Genomic DNA, 19,701 nt, shown 5'->3' with positions numbered 1-19,701 from the left:
GGGCAGTAAATGTTCCAATTGGATATAGAATTCTACATATGTTCATTAAATTAGACCTATTTTGTTCAACTTGTCTTATATTTAGTACTTTTTTATCTGCTTATACTATTAATAATTGAAAGAAATATGTTATTTCCCCTCTTTTTTTTTTTTTTACAAATTCTATTTTATTTCTTGACTACACCTATCAGTATAGTGCTAATTTACATAGATTACATCATATTTTCTTTTTAAATTGAAGTATAGTTAATATTAAAAGAAATGAACCCTAAATATTCATTGGAAAGACTGATGCTGAAGCTGAAGCTTCAGTACTTTGGCTACCTGATGCAAAGAGCCAACTCATTGGAAAAGACCCTGATGCTGGGAAAGACTGAAAACAAAAGGAGAAGAGGACGGCAGACGGTTACATGGTTAGATAGCATCATCGACTCAATGGACATGAATTTGAACAAACTCCGGGAGATAGTGGAGGACAGGGAAGCCTGGTATGCTGCAGTCCAGGGGATTGCACAGAGTTGGACACATTTCAGTGACTAAACAACAACAATAATAGTTAATATACATTATTATATGTTACATATAGTTATATGTAAGGTATACAATATAGTGATTTACAATTATTAAAGGTTAGACTCCATTTAGAAGTGACAGTGATAGAGTTAGTCATTCAGTCATGTCCGACTCTTTGCAACACCACAGACTATTATACCACCAGGCTCCCCTGTCCATGGAATTCTTCAGGCAAGAATACTGGAGTGGGTAGCCATTCCTTTCTCAAGGGTGTCTTCCCGACCCAAGGATTGAACCCAGGTCTCCTGTATTGCAGGCAGAATATCATCTGAGCCACCAGGGAAGCCCAGACTTCTTTTATAGTTATTATAAAATATTGGCTATATTCCCTGTGTTGTATCCTTTTGGCTTGTTTTATATGATCTCCCATTTTGATGGTAATTTTTCATTCTCTCTCTAGTTGTACATAATCTTCTGTTATATATTTGGAGGGATTTTCTGAGTGCATGTTAATAAAATATACTTGATTTTTTTAACTCTGTGTAGTATTATCTTTTATAATGATTTTATTATTTTGAAATTTTATTTTTAGATATTAATAGAATTGTATCAACTTTATTTTGGTTTTCATTTACCTGGTATATCTTTTTTCCATCTTTTTACTTTCAGTCTTTCATGATCTTTATGTTTTAGATGTGTCCCTTGTGAAATGGCACATACCATTTTAAAATTTTATGTAGTCTTTTAACCTCTGTGTTTTAAAGTATGAGTTTTACTTACACATTTAAAAATGTTAATTGATATATTGGAGCTTTTTTTTTTTACCATCTTTTGTTTTCTATTTATTTCATTTTTTTATGGTTTTTCTCCTTGCCTTTAACTTTTTTTCCCTTATTCTATTTTCCCATTACTGACTCTACAACATCACATCTCAAGTGAGCTGGCTAGTAACAGGGTTAACACTGGAAACAGCAACCTATCATCTAAGGTGAGGTTGAGGATGGAATGTAGCTTTACCGAAAGTAGTCAGATTGGCAAGTGATAGGGCAGAGAAGACAAGAAGCTGATGGAGGTCATGGCTTATATATTCTCCTTGGGGATGAGAGGGCCTGTGAAAGAGGCTTAGTATCTTATAATTCAGTCAAGAACAAGAAATAGTGAAGTCAAGAAAATGTTGATAGTTCCAGAACCTGTGTAGCTTTGCTGTGATGTTTATATGCTCTATTATCTTGTTAATAATTAGTTTAATTACTTTTTATTACCTTTGTCATGCTGATGGATTCTAAAAGCCCATCAAGCTCCTCTGTCCATAGGATTTCCCAGTCAAGAACACTGGAGTGGGGGGTTTCCCAGGTGGCTTAGTGGTAAAGAACCTACCTATCAATGCAGGAATACTGGATTGGGTTGCCGTTTCCTTCTCCAGGGGATCTTCCTGACCTAGGGATCAAACCTGGGCCTCCCGCATTGCAGATGGATTCTTTACCATCTGAGCCACCAAGGAAGCCACCAACTGAACTAAATGCAAGTAAAAAGACTTATAGATGACAGTGAGGATACAGCTGAGGTTGGAGACCAGGAATTATTTAGGACCTGGGTAAAGGAGCAGACAAGGCAGACTATAGCCTTGGTACAGGTTTGGGATTTTGATGGACAGTTGCTGCAGTGGGATGAAGGTGCATGGATATGGAAGATACTGGTGAGAGTGGTTCAAATATTGCACTATCTGGAGTCCAGGATGGATAGGGAAGGAAGATAGATCAATGGTAGGCGAGTAGACCAAGAGAAAATGGAGGGAGGGCTCAAGAGACTGTGGTCTTGATAAGGCTATAGATAGGTATAGTGGGGGTAAGCTGTAATTGAAAAGTAGGGATTCTGAATTTAAGATTTCAGAGGTGGGCAGTCCTGGTTGGTCAACTCCATGAGTGAAAAATAAAGGGAAGATGTACAGTATTAGCAGTTCCATTTTGTTATCATGCTATCTGATTACTCAATGACACTCTTACTTCCTTGGCTTTTACTACTAGTTGGCCTCATTATTGTGCCAGGTGCTTGTCTCATCACAGAACTCTTCTGCCTCTCCATAAATATCAGATTTCTAATAAATTTGGTTTTACTTTCATTTCCAGTGTGTCTGTGCCATCCTTGGTTTTTATTTTTTAATAAAAATTTATTTATTTTAATTGGAAGCTAATTACTTTAAAATATTGTTTTGGTTTTGCCATACATTGACATGAATCCGCCATGGGTGTACATGTGTTCCCCATCCTGAACCTCCCTCCCACCTCCCTCCCCATCCTATCCCTCTGGGTCATCCCAGTGCACCAGCCCTGAGCACCCTGTATCATGCATTGAACCTGGACTGGTGATTTGTTTCACATATGATAATACACATGTTTCAATGCCATTCTCGCAAACCATCCCACCCTCACCCTCTCCCACAGAGTCCAAAAGACTGTTCTATACATCTGTGTCTCTTTTGCTGTCTTGCATACAGGGTTCTCGTTACCATCTTTCTAAATTCCATATATATGCATTCAGTTCAGTTCATTCACTCAGTCGTGTCTGACTCTTTGAGACCCCATGAATCGCAGCACGCCAGGCCTCCCTGTCCATCACCAACTCCCAAAATTTACTCAAACTCATGTCCATCGAGTCGATGAGGCCATCCAGCCATCTCGTCCTCTGTCATCCCCTTCTCCTCCTGCCCCCAATCCCTCCCAGCATCAGGGTCTTTTCCAGGGAGACAACTCTTCGCATGAGGTGGCCAAAGTATTGGAGTTTCAGCTTCAAAGTCAGTCCTTCCAATGAACACCCAGGACTGATCTCTTTTAGGATGGACTGGTTGGATCTCCTTGCAGTCCAAGGGACTCTCAAGAGTCTTCTCCAACACCACAGTTCAAAAGCATTAAATTTTCGGCACTCAGCTTTCTTCACAGTCCAACTCTCACATCCATACATGACCACTGGCAAAACCATAGCCTTGACTAGATGGACCTTTGTTGGCAAAGTAATGTCTCTGCTTTTTAATATGCTGTCTAGGTTGGTCGTAACTTTACTTCCAAGCAGTAAGGGTCTTTTAATTTCATGGCTGCAATCACTATCTGCAGTGATTTTGGAGCCCCCCTAAATAAAGTCAGCCACTGTTTCCACTGTTTCCCCATCTGTTTCCCATGAAGTGATGGGACCAGATGCCATGATCTTAGTTTTCTGAATGTTGAGCTTTAAGCCAACTTTTTCACTCTCCTCTTTCACTTTCATCAAGAGGCTCTTTAGTCTTTCCTCACTTTCTGCCATAAGGGTGGTGTCATCTGCATATCTGAGGTTATTGATATTTCTCCCGGCAATCTTGATGCCAGCTTGTGCTTCTTCCAGCTCAGCGTTTCTCATGATGTACTCTGCACATAAGTTAAATAAGCAGTGTGACAATATACAGCCTTGACGTACTCCTTTTCCTATTGGGAACCAGTCTGTTGGTCCATGTCCAGTTCTAACTATTGCTTCCTGACCTGCATATAGGTTTCTCAAGAGGCAGGTCAGGTGGTCTGGTATGCCCATCTCTTTAAGAATTTTCCACAGTTTATTGTGATCCACACAGTCAAAGGCTTTGGCATAGTCAATAAAGCAGAAATAAATGTTTTTCAGGAACTCTCTTGCTTTTTCGATGATCCAGCGGATGTTGGCAATTTGATCTCTGGTTCCTCTGCCTTTTCTAAAGCCAGCTTGAACATCTGGAAGTTCACGGTTCACATATTGCTGAAGCTTGGCTTGGAAATTTTGAGCATTACTTTACTAGCGTGTGAGATGAGTGCAATTGTGTGGTAGTTTGAGCATTCTTTGGCATTGCCTTTCTTTGGAATTGGAATGAAAACTGACCTTTTCCAGTCCTGTGGCCACTGCTAAGTTTCCCAAATTTGCTGGCATATTGAGTGCAGCACTTTCTCAGCATCATCTTTTAGAATATGAAGTAGCTCAACTGGAATTTCATCACCTCCACTAGCTTTGCTCGTAGTGATGCTTTCTAAGGCCCACTTGACTTCACATTCCAGGATGTCTGGCTCTAGGTGAGTGATCACACCATCGTGATTATCTGGGTCGTGAAGATCATTTTTGTACAGTTCTTCTGTGTATTCTTGCCACCTCTTCTTAATATCTTCTGTTTCTGTGAGGTCCATACCATTTCTGTCCTTTATTGAACTCATCTTTGCATGAAATGTTCCCTTGGTGTTACTAATTTTCTTGAAGAGACCTCTAGTCTTTCCCATTCTGTTGTTTTCCTCTATTTCCTTGCATTGATCGCTGAGGAAGGCTTTCTTATCTCTCCTTGCTATTCTTTGGAACTCTGCATTCAAATGGGAATATCTTTCCTTTTCTCCTTTGCTTCTGGCTTCTCTTCTTTTCACAGCTATTTGTAAGGCCTCCTCAGACAACCATTTTGCCTTTTTGCATTTCTTCTCCATGGGGATGGTCTTGATCCCTGTCTCCTGTACAATGTCACGAACCTTCGTCCATAGTTCATCAGGCTCTCTGTCTATCAGATCTAGTCCCTTAAATCTATTTCTCACTTCCACTGTATAGTCATAAGGGATTTGATTTAGGTCATACCTGAATGGTCTAGTGGTTTTTCCTACTTTCTTCAGTTTAAGTCTGGATTTGGCAATAAGCAGTTCATGATTTGAGCCACAGTCAGCTCCAGGTCTTGTTTTTGCTGACTGTATAGAGCTTCTCCATCTTTGGCTGTAAAGAATATAATCAATCTGACTTCAGTGTTGACCGTCTGGTGATGTCCATGTGTAGAGTCTTTTCTTGTGTTGTTGTTCAATTCCAGAGAAATAAACGACCCAATTAAAAAATGGGCCAAAGAACTAAACAGACATTTCTCCAAAGAAGACATACAGATGGCTAACAAACACATGAAAAGGTGCTCAACATCACTCATTATTAGAGAAATGCAAATCAAAAACACAGTGAGGTACCATTTCATGCCAGTCAGATGGCTGCTATCCAAAAGTCTACAAAAAATAAATGCTGGAGAGGGTGTGTAGAAAAGGGAATCCTCTTACATTTTTGGTGGGAATGCAAACTAGTACAGCCACTATGGAGAACAGTGTGGAAATTCCTTAAAAAACTGGAAATAGAACTGCCATATGACCCAGCAATCCCACTGCTGGGCATACACACCGAGGAAACCAGAATTGAAAGAGACACTTGTACCACAATGTTCATCACAGCACTGTTTATAATAGCCAGGACATGGAAGCAACCTAGATGCCCATTGGCAGACGAATTGATAAGAAAGCTGTGGTACATATACACAATGGAATATTACTCAGCCATTAAAAATAAACATTTGAATCAGTTCTAATGGGGTGGATGAAACTGGAGCCTATTATACAGAGTGAAGTAAGCCAGAAAGAAAAACACCAATACAGTATATTAACGCATATGTTAGCCATCTGTATATCTTCTTTGGAGAAATGTCTGTTTAGTTCTTTGGCCCATTTTTTGATTGAGTCATTTATTTTTCTGGAATTGAGCTGCAGGAGTTGCTTGTATATTTTTGAGATTAATTCTTTGCCAGCTGCTTCAGTTGCTCTTATTTTTTCCCATGCTGAAGTCTGTCTTTTCACCTTGCTTATAGTTTCCTTCATTGTGCAAAAGCTTTTAAGTTTCATTAGGTCCCATTTGCTTATTTTTGCTTTTATTTTCAATATTCTTGGAGGTGGGTCATGGAGGATCCTGTCAGAGAGTGTTTTGCCTATGTTTTCCTCTAGGAGTTTTATCGTTTCTGGTCTTATGTTTAGATCTTTAATCCATTTTGAGTTTATTTTTGTGTATGGTGTTAGAAAGTGTTCTAGTTTCATTCTTTTACAAGTGGTTGACCAGTTTTCCCAGCTCCACTTGTTAAAGAGATTGCCTTTTCTCCATTGTATATTCTTGCCTCCTTTGTCGAATATAAGGTGTCCATAGGTGCGTGGATTTATCTCTGGGCTTTCTATTTTTTTCCATTCATCTATATTTGTGTCTTTGTGCCAGTACCATACTGTCTTGATGACTGTGGCTTTGTAGTAGAGCCTGAAGTCAGGCAGGTTGATGCCTCCAGTTCCATTCTTCTTTCTCAAGATTGCTTTGGGTATTTGAGGTTTTTTTTTTTTTTTGTTTTTTTTTGTTTTTTTTGTATTTCCATACAAATGGTGAAATTATTTGTTCTAGTTCTGTGAAAAATACCATTGGTAGCTTGATAGGGATTGCATTGAATCTATAGATTGCTTTGCCTAGTATACTCATTTTCACAATATTGATTCTTCCAACCCATGAACACGGTATATTTCTCCATCTATTTGTGTCCTCTTTGATTTCTTCTTTTTTATTCCTCTTTGATTTCTTTCACCAGTGTTTTATAGTTTTCTATATATAGGTCTTTTGTTTCTTTAGGTAGATATATTCCTAAGTATTTTATCCTTTTCTTTGCAATGGTGAATGGAATTGTTTCCTTAATTTCTCCTTCTGTTTTCTCATTGTTAGTGTATAGGAATGCAAGGGATTTCTGTGTGTTGATTTTATATCCTGCAACTTTACTATATTCATTGATTAGCTCTAGTAATTTTCTGGTGGAGTCTTTAGGGTTTTCTATGTATAGCATCATGTCATCTGCAAACAGTGAGTTTTACTTCTTCTTTCCCAATCTGGATTCCTTTTATTTCTTTTTCTTCTCTGATTGCTGTGCCCCAAACTTCCAAAACTATGTTTAATAATAGTGGTTAGAGTGGGCACCCTTGTCTTGTTGCTGACTTTAGGAGAAATGCTTTCAATTTTTCACCATTGAGGAAAATGTTTGCTGTGGGTTTGCCATATATCTCTTTTATTATGTTGAAGTATGTTCCTTCTCTTCCTGCTTTCTGGAAGTTTTTTTTTTTTAATCATAAATGGATGTTGAATTTTGTCAATGACTTTCTCTGCATCTATTGAGATAACCATATGGTTTTTATCTTTCAATTTATTAATGTGGTGTATTAACGTTGATTGATTTGCAAATATTGAAGAATCCTTGCATCCCTGGGATAAAGCCCACTTGGTCATGATGTATGATTTTTTTAATATGTTGTTGGATTCTGTTTGCTACAGTTTTGTTAAGGGTTTTTGCATCTATGTTCATCAGTGATATTGGTCTGTAGTTTTCTTTTTTTGTGGCATCTTTTTCAGGTTTTGGTATTAGCGTGATGGTGGCCTCATAGAATGAATTTGGCAGTTTACCTTCCTCTGCAATTTTCTGGAAGAGTTTGAGTAGGATAGGTGTTAGCTCTTCTCTAAATATTTGGTAGAATTCAGCTGTGAAGCCGTCTGGTCCTGGGCTTTTGTTTGTTGGAAGATTTCTGATTACAGTTTCAATTTCCTTGCTTGTGATGGGTCTGTTAAGATTTTCTTGGTCTTTAATTGCCAGTCAGTTGGTGATACCTAGTTTATCCAGGAGCCGCTGATTTTTTTGGCCAGTTCTTCAACCATAATCACACATATGGGAATTCATTTCCACAGTGCTTTTGATTGCTATGTTCAATATTTTATAATTGTTTTGGCCATGGTCCTGCCTGGATAGAGCCAGTGGAGCACTAGCACTTGAATGCAGTTGCCTGGGCTTGAATCCTAGCAACTTCAATTACTCTCTGTTTATTCTTGGGTGAGTTAACCTAACCTCTCCTGAGTGCTCATCTGTAAAATGTGATTAATAATAGTACCTCATTCTTGCGGTTGTTGTGAGCAATAAATTAATGTATGTCAAGTACTTGTTGTCTGGCATGTAATAAGTTCTCAATGAATGGAACTATTGGGGTTGATGATGACAGTGATGATGATCAACAGTAGTGGTGGCATATGGAACAACACAATGTGCCAAATACAGTGTTAGGTGCTGGACCAGATACATAGAAGAATATTGAAAAAAGTCCTTGTTCTCATGGAGAGTATATATTCTCCTTGGGGATAAAAATTAAGAATATTCCCTCAAGACTTCCTAACAAAGGGCCTATAAAAGAGGCTTAGCATTTTATAGTTCAATAAAGACCAAGAAATAATGAAATCAAGAAAGTGTTGATATTTCCAGAACCTGTGTAGCTTTGGTATGTTGTTTGTGCTCAGTGTGCTCAGTCATGTCAGACTCTTTGCGACCCCATGGACTGTAGCCCATTAGGCTCCTCTGCCCGTGGGATTCTCCAGAAAGGAATACTGGAGTGGGTTGCCATTACTTTGTTTGTACTCTCTATTATTGTCTTGTTGGTAATTAGTTTTAAAAAGTCAAAGCACATGTGTAACTTCAAGGGAGAGCAGCGAAGGTAAGTATGATCCTCAGTTCCTTTCTCATACTCAGTCCTTCCTGGGCTCTTTGACTCTCAATATGACTACAACAAAACTTCTTGGCTTACTTCTATACCTGTTTCTTCTCTTACAGCCCCTGTCACTGTTACAACTCTTACTAGCCAGGTGTTTAACTTTGACATGCATACTAGGCATCTTTGCCTTCACCTTCATTCTTTCCATTCAGTCAGTCACTCCATTTTGTCAATTCTACTTCTCAAACCTATTTGTGTTCTCTTGTCTTCCTGTTCTGGTTTAGGTCTGCCCTGCAGCAGATGCAGTGAGTACATGTATTCCAAATGTGTGTTCCAAACACTGATGGGACTTTTAGCACACAATATTCAATTTTCTTGATACCTTTGAGAAGTAGTTCATTTTGTAGTTGAAAACCCAGAGGATGAGAGAGATACAGTGACTTTGCCCAGTTGGTTAAAAGCATAGTTAAATAAACTTAGGTTGTCTTTTTGTCCAGTAATCTCTCTGTCTTCTTTGAATGTTTTCTTTCCGGAAATTTAAAAGTAAGACTTATCTGTAAAAAAAAAAATCAGAGCTATATAAAATAAAAAGTAAAAGTTACCCCCCTCAGTTCTGCTTCTCAAGAGGAACCAATGATAATGGGTTTTGTTCTAGATTTTTTTCTTTGCATATACAAATGTATAGATAGATACTTTAGCAAACAGATCATTCAAGTATAGTCCTAAAATGACTCTTATTTTTCACTCAGGATCTATGTTCATACAGATCTACCACATTTTAAAAATGGATACATAGTATGCCATCATATGGAAATACTGTTTTGTTTAATGATTTCTCTGTTAAAGAACTTGTTTTTGCTCTTACAAATAATATTTTAGTAACTTTCTTGTACATACACCTTGCATACACGTTTATGTGAATATTTCTATCAGCTAGATTCTTAGATGTGGTATTGCTTGCTTTTGGAGTATGCACATTTTACAATGTGTTATCTGTTATTGAATCTGAAGCTCCGATAATTTGGCCACCTGATGCAAAGAACTGACTCATTGGGAAAGACCCTGATGCTAGGAAAGATTGAAGGCAGGAGAAGGGGATGACAGAGGATGAGATGTTTGGATGGAATCACTGACTTGATGGACATGAGTTAGAGCAAACTCCTAAAGTTGGTGAAGGATAGGGAAACCTGGCGTGCTGCAGCCCATGGGGTTGTAAAGAGTCAGACTTGATTGAGCAACTGAACAACAATGTGTTACTGTACTTCAATTTGTCTTTTGAACCAGCCTTTCATACTATAGCTAGAGTGATCTTTGTAAAACAAATTTGAGTACGTGATTTCCCAATATCAAAAACAAAGCAACAACAAAGGTGTTTGATGGATTTCTATTCTCTGTGTCATCAACTTAAAAATTCTTAATTTTTAAGAGTATTTGAAAATTACATAATCAGGTTTCCAGCTGTATTTCCTACCATTGTCCCCAACCAACAAACATATACTCTGTTCTATAAGGCAAAATCCACCTGTTCTATAAAACCTTCCACATGTGTATAGTTCTCTCTCTTCTCTGTCTAGGCAAGATAGAACTAATTACTCCCTTCTCTAAGTTCCCATAACAGTTTATTATCCCTCTAAGTGTGCTTAGTACACTGTACTTAGTTTGTGTGTACATTTCTCCTCTACTGCTCTGTGATCTTCTTCAGCACAGGAACTGTGCCTCACTCATCTTTGTATCTGTAGCACTTTGCACAATGCCTGTCAGAGTGGGTTCTGAACAAATGTGAGTGAAATAGGTGAAGATATTCTTGAGGTAGTGTTAGCAATAAGAACTTTGGGAGATAGAGTAGGTGATGGCCATTTTGAAGTGTAGTAGAAAGCTGACTGAATCCAGGACTCTGGTCAGGAAAGGTTTGGAAGGAAATAGGCTTCAACTGGCAGAGATCCCTGTGTGGTTTTCTCCACTACAGAGATCAGCTGTCTAATTATTTGGCTTAATAGATATGTGACTTGAGAACATTAAAAGTATTGAAAATTAGATAATTGAGGATCCACTTGGTGGAAGGAGAATTTGACTGAGCTGTTGTGTCCTCTTTCCAGACTAAGATGCTCATGTTGAAAGACCCAATTGTTTGCCAGAGTCATGAATAAATTTTTCTTCTTGAAAAATTAGAATCTTCATTTTCAGGGTACAATTCACCAGGAAGTAGGAATGGTAAATTGGTCACATAGTTCTATGTTGTCTCTTTAGCCTAGCTCAAAGGGGAAATAGTAAATGATCTGTATAAAATTAGTTTTTATCTTATTTCAGGCAAATCTGGTGGCCTGGTAGCTTTGAAGAAAGAAGAGTAGAAGGAAAAACTAGGACAAGTCATGTCGGAGATACTTGATCTCTCTTTTTTGTCTGAGGTGGAAAGGGATTTGATCCTCAGTGTTCTGCAACGAGATGAGGAACTCCGAAAGGCAGATGAGAAAAGGATTAGGTAAGAGTCCCAGAAAAATCATGTTCCCAGGCCCTTAACCAATGATACCTGGACTTTTCCTTATACTTCTTATCTGACTTTCAGAGGAACTTGTGTATGAGGTTTACAGCTCCTCACTGGGTCAGGTTGGGCTCTGTTGCTTTCACAGAACTAAATAGTCTTACTGTTTCCACCCCTCAACCCATCTCTATCCAGCCCATGCAGCCTCCAAATCACTTGTGCTTCTCTTTTGGGTATTGGCAGGCGACTGAAGAATGAGTTACTGGAGATAAAACGGAAAGGAGCCAAAAGGGGCAGCCAGCGCTATAGTGATCGGACCTGTGCCCGGTGCCAGGAGAGCCTGGGCCGTTTGACTCCCAAGACCAACACTTGTTGGGGTTGTAATCACCTGGTGTGTCGGGACTGCCGCATTCAGGAAAGCAATGGTACCTGGAAGTGCAAGGTGTGCACCAAGGAAATGTGAGTGTTACTTAGAGTTGAGAGAAGAAAGGGGGCCCCAGTTGTGGTTAGCATTTCTCCCCTTGTCCTTTATTAGTTCAATATCAAGGGCCATTTTTTTTTCATTTATTTTTATTAGTTGGAGGCTAATTACTTTACAATATTGTAGTGGTTTTTGCCATACATTGACATGAATCAGCCATGGATTTACATATGTTCCCCATTCTGACCAAGGACCATTTTTATTTTTTTTAATTTTTTTTTCAATTATTTTTATTAGTTGGAGGCTAATTACTTCGCAACATTGCAGTGGGTTTTGTCATATATTGACATGAATCAGCCATGGAGTTACATGTATTCCCCATCCCGATCCCCCCTCCCACCCCCCCCCACCCGATTCCCCTATTATCTATGGTGAAACAGACCACCGGCCCAGGTGGGATGCATGAGACAGGTGCTCGGGCCAGGTGCACTGGGAGGACCAAGGACCATTTTTAAAAAATCCATCTCTCGTTTTCTTTTATTCCTTCCCAGAGAGCTGAAGAAGGCAACTGGAGACTGGTTTTATGACCAGAAAGTGAATCGCTTTGCTTACCGCACGGGCAGTGAGATAATCAGAATGTCTCTGCGCCGCAAACCTGCAGGTACCAGACCTGTTGGGATATGGTTCCTTGAGGTGCTTGACCTCATTCATAGACCCTCTGGTGTGGAATCTTAGTGTATTCTTACTGGTTGTGTGTCTTCCTTCATTCCATGGGCTCAAACCATTTGTGGGCAACACAAAGACTGTGTTGCCATCCTTTCTGCAAGCATGCTGTGTTCCCCTCCCCCCACATCCTCTCCCCCATCATCACCCATATGCCATGCTTTTATTTGTCTTGAAGTGAATAAAAGAGAGACAGTGGAACAGTCTCTCCTTCATCAGTCACAATTGGGTGATATCTGGCCAGGAAGAAAGATCATTCAGGAGCAACAGAAGGAGCCCAGGTAAGAACCAAGCAATCATTTAAAGAAATGACTGCACATGCCTCTAATTGTTTTGTTTTTTAACTTCTATTTATAAAATAATATATGTTCATTGTAGGAAAATTTGGAAATTACAGAAAAGAGTAAACAAGGAAGAAAAAAAATTCCTAATCCTGTAACCCACATATAAACATCAACATTTTGGTATATTTACTTTTTTTTTATAAGAACAATTTGAAGACAAAATGCAAATAACACAAACTCATTATTAAATTTAACCAGTATAGAAAACAATAAAGAAAACAACAAATCACCCAAAACCTTACTACCCCAGTATTCATATTATATGAAGTTATTTCAGTTATGTTTTTTGCATATATATAGATAGAGGAATAGGTGGATGGATAGATCAAAAAACTTTTATAATATTGGATCATAATATATTAAAAGCTTTGGTTCATTTTACTTGAATTTAATAGAATAAACACTGAAATAAAATACAGGAATCACTAATCTTCAGATGAATATTTCTTTACTGTAAAGGATATTAGTCATTAATATCCATCTAAACTTAAGAAAAAATATGAAAACCACTGAGCAGTTAGTCATTTTTGTGTAGTATCTTTCTGGTAATAGCCTTATCAAGCTATAATTCAGACCATATAATTCACCCATTACTAGTGTACAATGAAGTAGATTTTACAGAATTGTGCAACCATCACCTCAATTGATTTTAGAACTTTTTATTACCTTAAAAAGAAACTCTTGTACCCTTTAGCTATCACTGCCTCTCACCCACCTCCATATCATTCCCCATCCCTAAACAGTCTCTGATCTACTTTTAATTTCTATGTTGGACATTTTATTTAAGCAGAATCATGAAATATGTGGTCCTTTGTGACTGTTTTTTCTCACTTAACATAATGTTTTCAAGATTCATCCATGTTGAAGCATGTATCAGTACTTCATTTCTTTTTATTGCCAAATAATATTCCATTATATGTAAATACCCCCATTTGTTTATCCATTCATCTGTTGATAGATGTTTCAGTCTGTTCTACTTTTTGGACCAATGCTATTATGAACATTTGTAATGAGTTTTTATGTGGACATGTTAGTCCCTCAGTCGTGTCTGACTCTGCAACCCCATGGACTGTAGCCTGCCAGGCTCCTCTGTCCATAGAATTCTCCAGGCAAGAATATTGGAGTGGGTAGCCATTCCCCCAGAGATTGCATCTGGGTCTTCTGAACTGCAGGCAGATTCTTTACTGTCTGAGTCACTATACTTTAATAAAAAAATGAAAAATAATGAAATAAAATACTTAGGGAAAAAAGGAATTGCTTTTTATATACTTCTTTTCTATAACCCAAGGGAGGGCTTACCAAGGGATAGAGATACCAAGGGAAACTTTCATGCAAAGATGGGCTCAATAAAGGACAGAAATGGTATGGACCTAACAGAAGCAGAAGATATTAAGAAGAGGTGGCAAGAATACACAGAAGAACTATACAAAAAAGTTCTTCATGACCCAGATAACCACAATGGTGTGATCACTCACCTAGAGCCAGACATCCTGGAATGCAAAGTCAAGTGGGCCTTGGGAAGCATCACTATGAACAAAGCTAGTGGAGGTGATGGAATTCCAGTTGAACTATTTCATATCCTAAAAGATGATGCCAGCAAATTTGGAAAGCTCAGCAGTGGCCATAGGACTGGAAAAGGTCAGTTTTCATTCCAATCCCAAAGAAAGGCAATGCCAAAGAATGTTCAAACTACTGCACAATTGCACTAGCAAAGTAATGCTCACAATTCTCCAAACTAGGCTTCAACAGTACATGAACGAAGAACTTCCAGATGTTCAAGCTGGATTTAGAAAAGGCAGAGGAGCCAGAGATCAAATTGCCAACATCCGTTGGATCATGGAAAAAGAAAGTTCCAGAAAATTATCTACTTCTGCTTTATTGACTATGCCAAAGCCTTTGACTGTGTGGATCACAACAAACTGTGGAAAATTCTTAAAGAGGTGGGAATACCAGAGCACCTTACCTGCCTCCTGACAAATCTGTATGCAGGTTAAGAAGCAACTGTTAGAATTGGATATGCAACAACAGACTGGTTCCAAATCAGTAAAGGTGTATGTCAAGGCTGTATATTGTCACCCTGCTATTTAACTTATATGCAGAGTGCATCATGCGAAATGCCAGGCTGGATGAAGCACAAGCTGGAATCAAGAATGCTGGGAGAAATATCAATAACCTCAGATATGCAGATGATACCACCCTTATGGCAGAGATAGAAGAACTAAATAGCCTCTTACTAAAAGTGAAAGAGGAAAATTTAAAAGCTGGCTTACAACTCAACATTCAGAAAACTAAGATCAGGGCATCTGGTCCCATCACTTTAGGCAAGTAGATGGGGAAACAATGGAAACAGTGAGAGACTATTTTGAGGGGCTCCAAAATCACTGCAGGTGGTGACTGTAGCCATGAAATTAAAAGATGCTTGCTCCTTGGAAGAAAAGCTATGACCAACCTAGACAGCATATTAAAAAGCAGAGACATAACTTTGCTGACAAAGGTCCATCTAGTCAAAGCTATGGTTTTTCCAGTAGTCATGTATGGATGTGAGAGCTGGATTTTAAAGATAGCTGAGCAGCGAAGAATTGGTTTTTTTTTGAGCTATGGTGTTGGAGAAGACTCTTGAGAGTCCCTTGGACTGCAAGGAGATCCAACCAGTCCATCCTAAAGGAAATCAGTCCTGATTATTCACTGGGAGGACTGATGCTGAAGCTAAACTCCAATACTTTGGCCACCTGATGTGAAGAACTGACTCATTTGAAAAGCCCCTGTTGCTGGGAAAGATTGAAGGCAGGAGGAGAAGGGGACGACAGAGGATGAGATGGTTGGATGGCATCACTGACTCGATGGACACAGAATTTGTGCAAGCTCTAGGAGTTGGTGTTAGGGAATCCTGGAATGCTGCAATCCATGGGGTAGCAAAGAGTTGGACATGACTGAGCAACTGAACTGAACTGAAGGGAGGGGCAAAAGATAACTTGGGGATACTGGGTTTCAGTCTCCTGAAATTATCATAAGTGTCTTGTTGTTGTTCAGTCTCTCAGTCATGTCCTACTCCTTGCAACCCCATGGACTGCAGCATACCAGGCTTCCCTGTCTGGCTCACTCAGTCTTGAGTGTTTGGTCTCACTCAATCTAGCTCTAGATGCATCCTCTGGTTTATACCAGTGCCCTGAGAGGTGACATCCCACACAAGGCTTGTCTGCCTTGGTTGGGGTGCCCCATTGATACCTGGGGTATAAATCTTGAGGATTTTTGTTTTCTTTATCTTACCCCAGGATTGCCTACTCACTCACTTAATCTGTACACATTGGAAGAAGTTTTGCCAAGCTAGATCTTTCTTCTGTTTTATTAGCCTTCACTTTTCAAACTTCATGTCTTGAGGCTTTATTCATTTCCTCATTTGGTTGCTGCTGGCAAAGTTTTGACTTTTTATTTGTGTTTTCCCACCCTAACTTTCTCTCATCCAAAGAGAAATGAGATTTTATCATGTTTTATATGATTGATGGAAAGCAATATAGAAATATATCAAATGAGTCCCCAGTAAGTTTACTTCTTCTGCCCCAGACAGTTCTTATTGTTATTAATAATTCTGGTGTATAGACTACCACACTGTCTCAATGTACAAATATGAGTTGGATTCTTAAAATTTTAATTTCTTTTTACAAAAGGATCATTGTTGTTGTTCAGTTGCTAAGTCGTGTCTGACTCTTTGTGACCCCGTGGACTGCAGCATGCCAGTCTCCTCTGTCCTTCACTATCTCCCAGAGTTTGCTCAAATTCATGTCCATTGAGTTAGTGATGCTGTCTAACCATCTCATCCTCTGTCATCCTTTCCTCTTCCTGCCTTCAATCTTTCCCAGAATTAGAGTCTTTTCCAATGAGTCAGCTCTTCACATCAGGTGGACAAAGTGTTGGAACTTCATCATCAGTTCTTCCAAAGAATATTGAGGGTTGATTTCCTTTAGGATTGACTGGTTTGATCTCCTTGCTGTCCAAGGGACCTTCAGGAGTCTTCTCCAGCACTATAATTTGAAATCATCAATTCTTTGATACTCATCTTTCTTAATTCCTTTCTTTGGGCTTCTCTGGTAGCTCAGATGGTGAAGAATATGCCTGCACTGCAGGAGACCCGAGTTTGATCCCTGGGTCAGAAAGATCCCCTGTAGACGGGCATGGCAACCCACTCCAGTATGCTTGTCTAGAACATTCTATGAACAGAGGAGTCCGGTGGGCTACAGTCCATGGGGTCACAAAGAGTCAGCCACGACTAAGTGACTAACACTATGCTTACTATGCTTTCTTAATTCCTTCAGTATTTTCATTACCCCATTTTTGAACTTGGTGTCTATTAGACTGAAGAGATCTATTTCGTTGTTTGTTCCTTCAGGGGAGTTCTCTTGGTCTTTTAACTGGGAGTGGTTCCTCTGCTTCTTTATTTTGCTTATGTTTCTTTTACTCTGTGAGTTTAAGAGAAACAAATATCTACTTTAGTCTTGGAGGGCTGTTTATCTGCAGGAGTGTTCCTGCGTAGCATAGTGTGTTTAATATTTTTTTGGCATGAGGGCTGTTTTTGGTTCGGGTGCTTGCCGTCTCTTTCCTCATTGCATGTTGGCTGTTATCCCCTTGACAGGGAGAGTGCAAGTGTGCTCCCAGGAAGGCAGGTACGGCAGTTGGCACCCCGTAGTGGGGCCCTTAGTGGTAGCAGCAGACTGTGCCCTCTTCTGGGGTCTGAGATGGCAGTGGTGGCTCTCACACACCCCTGGAGCTTTTGTAGGCAGTGCTTTGCCAATATGAGAGTATATGGTTGTGGAAAGAAGCTTCTATGGCGAGCCCACCCCTCTCCTAGCTCACCCCCCGCTAATGGCACCTTGCCTGTCTGGCAGGCCCAGGCTTCTTGTTAGTACCGTTATGTGGCACACCACACCCTAGCCCCCTCAGGCTATCTTCACGCAGGCAACCCCGGTCCTCTCCCCAGCTCTGGCCTCTATAACCTGAGACTCAGCACCTAGCCCCCACCTGCCCCAACAGACCAGTATCTCAGGCTGGGGAATGCCATTGGCACTGTTTGTTCAGGTCCCTGTTCGCTTTGCCCTCTGCAAACCTGTTACTACACTCTGCTCTGAGGCTCTAAAGCTGCCCCTCTGTCCTGGCTGATCTCTCTCCAGTGAAGGAACTTTCCTGTGTGTGGAACCCTTTTCTCTTTCACAGTTCCCTCCCAGATCCCTCCCAGGGGCATAGGTCCCAGTCCTGATTCCTTTCTCTCTTCCTTTTTTCCTTTGTCCTGTCCAGTTATATGGAGATTTTTCTTTTGCCCTTTTGGAAGTCTGAGGTCTTCTTCCAGTAGATATTCAGTGAGGATATTCAGTGAAAATATTCAGTAGATATTCTGTGAGACTCGTTTCACATGTATTTTTTATATATTTGTGGGAGAAGGTGAATTCTACATTCTACTCCTCTGCCATCTTGACTCGATCCCCAACCATACCAATTTTTGATGAGGATGTAGAGCAACTGGCATTCTCATACAGTGCTGCTAGGAATGTCCAATGGTGAAGCCACTTTGAAAAACAGTTTAGTAATGTCTTAACCAGTTAAACGTGCACCTACCTTGTGAGTCAGCCTTTAAATTTCTAGATATTTACTCAAGAGAAACACAAGAATACGTCCATACAGAGACTTGTGCATGAATGTTCATAGTGGCTTTGTAATTGCCAAAACCTAGAGATAACCCCAGTGTCTATCAGCTGGTGAAAGGATAAAGTTTGCTTTGTTTATACAGTGGAATACTACTCAGCAATGGAAAGGAATGGATTACTGATACATGCAACAACATGGATGAATCTCGAAATAATCATGCTGAGTGAAAGAAGCCAAACAAAAAAGAGGACCTACTGTATGACTGTTTATATAAAATTCTAGAAGAATCAAGCTAAATGTTAATGACAGCAGATCAGCAATTACTTGGAGACAGGTCTGAGGAGGGAGAGATGGACTATGAAGGGGCACGAGGAAACTTTGGGGAGTGATAGATATGTTCAGTAGCTTAATTGTGGTGATGGTTTCACAAATGTATACATATAGTTGATTCATGTCAATGTATGGCAAAAACCACAGTATTGTAAAGTAATTAGCCTCCAATTAAAATAAATAAAAAAACTAATCAACTCGAACACTTAAACACGTGCATTTTATTAATGTTAGTTATAGCCCAAGGTGCAAATGGAAAAAAATGACAGAAAAATATAGCATTGGCATCTTCTTCTTTTTTGTTCTCATATGGTGTCATTGAATATATGTACTATGACTTTATCCACACAGCCTTGGTTGGGTGACTTATCTGTTTTTAGGTGATGAGCCCCTCCCCTTCTTTTGTGGATAAAAATGGCTTTTATTTCCTGAACTTGATTAACACATCTGACATCTCTGGTCAGAATGTAATTTCTGAAGCCCACTGCTTCTGGCTGTCTATGATTTCTTGTCTCATTGAACCCAGAAGACTTTCATCTATCCTAAACATGAAAACAGATTAAGTGGCCATAAATGATCTTTTTCATAAAATTATGGGGCCTCACAAATAATCTAATTCAACTCCCTTATTTTTGCAGAAAAGAAAGCAGGATAAGTGATTTACCTTAGATCATACAGATAGTTAGAGCCCAGGACTCCCATCTCTAAGTTAATTTTTCTACTGCACAGATGTCAAATAATTGCTTTTTTGCCCTCGAGTGGTTTGTATCAGCTTTGGATCAGTACGTATTAATCTTTAGGAAAAAATACAAGCAGAAAACACTCTCCATGGACCACTATTAAACTGTCTCTCTAGAGGAAAGGTTCTGCTTTGGGTTCTTTGTTCTTTGGAGCAAAGAGGGAAAAAGAATGATTCTAAAGTGAAAATGAAATCAA

At 39.4% G+C, this 19,701-nt stretch overlaps 1 protein-coding gene across 1 annotated transcript in view; it reads left to right on the top strand.

Moving 5' to 3' along the window:
* The window catches only part of SYTL4 (synaptotagmin like 4), a 70,806-nt gene that overhangs the window by 24,968 nt on the left and 26,137 nt on the right, over positions 1–19,701 (top strand). Inside the window, exons 2-5 of the mRNA XM_061136259.1 lie at positions 11,142–11,313; positions 11,557–11,772; positions 12,286–12,395; positions 12,636–12,738. Coding sequence (XP_060992242.1) covers positions 11,204–11,313; positions 11,557–11,772; positions 12,286–12,395; positions 12,636–12,738 — 539 coding nt within the window. The 5' untranslated portion in view covers positions 11,142–11,203. The remainder of the gene's footprint in view (positions 1–11,141; positions 11,314–11,556; positions 11,773–12,285; positions 12,396–12,635; positions 12,739–19,701) is intronic.

The sequence above is a fragment of the Dama dama genome, chromosome X (genome assembly GCF_033118175.1).
Source record: "Dama dama isolate Ldn47 chromosome X, ASM3311817v1, whole genome shotgun sequence".
Classification (NCBI taxonomy): domain Eukaryota; kingdom Metazoa; phylum Chordata; class Mammalia; order Artiodactyla; family Cervidae; genus Dama; species Dama dama.
The sequence above is the reverse complement of the archived record's forward strand: the minus strand, read 5'-3'. Positions and strand labels throughout refer to the sequence as shown.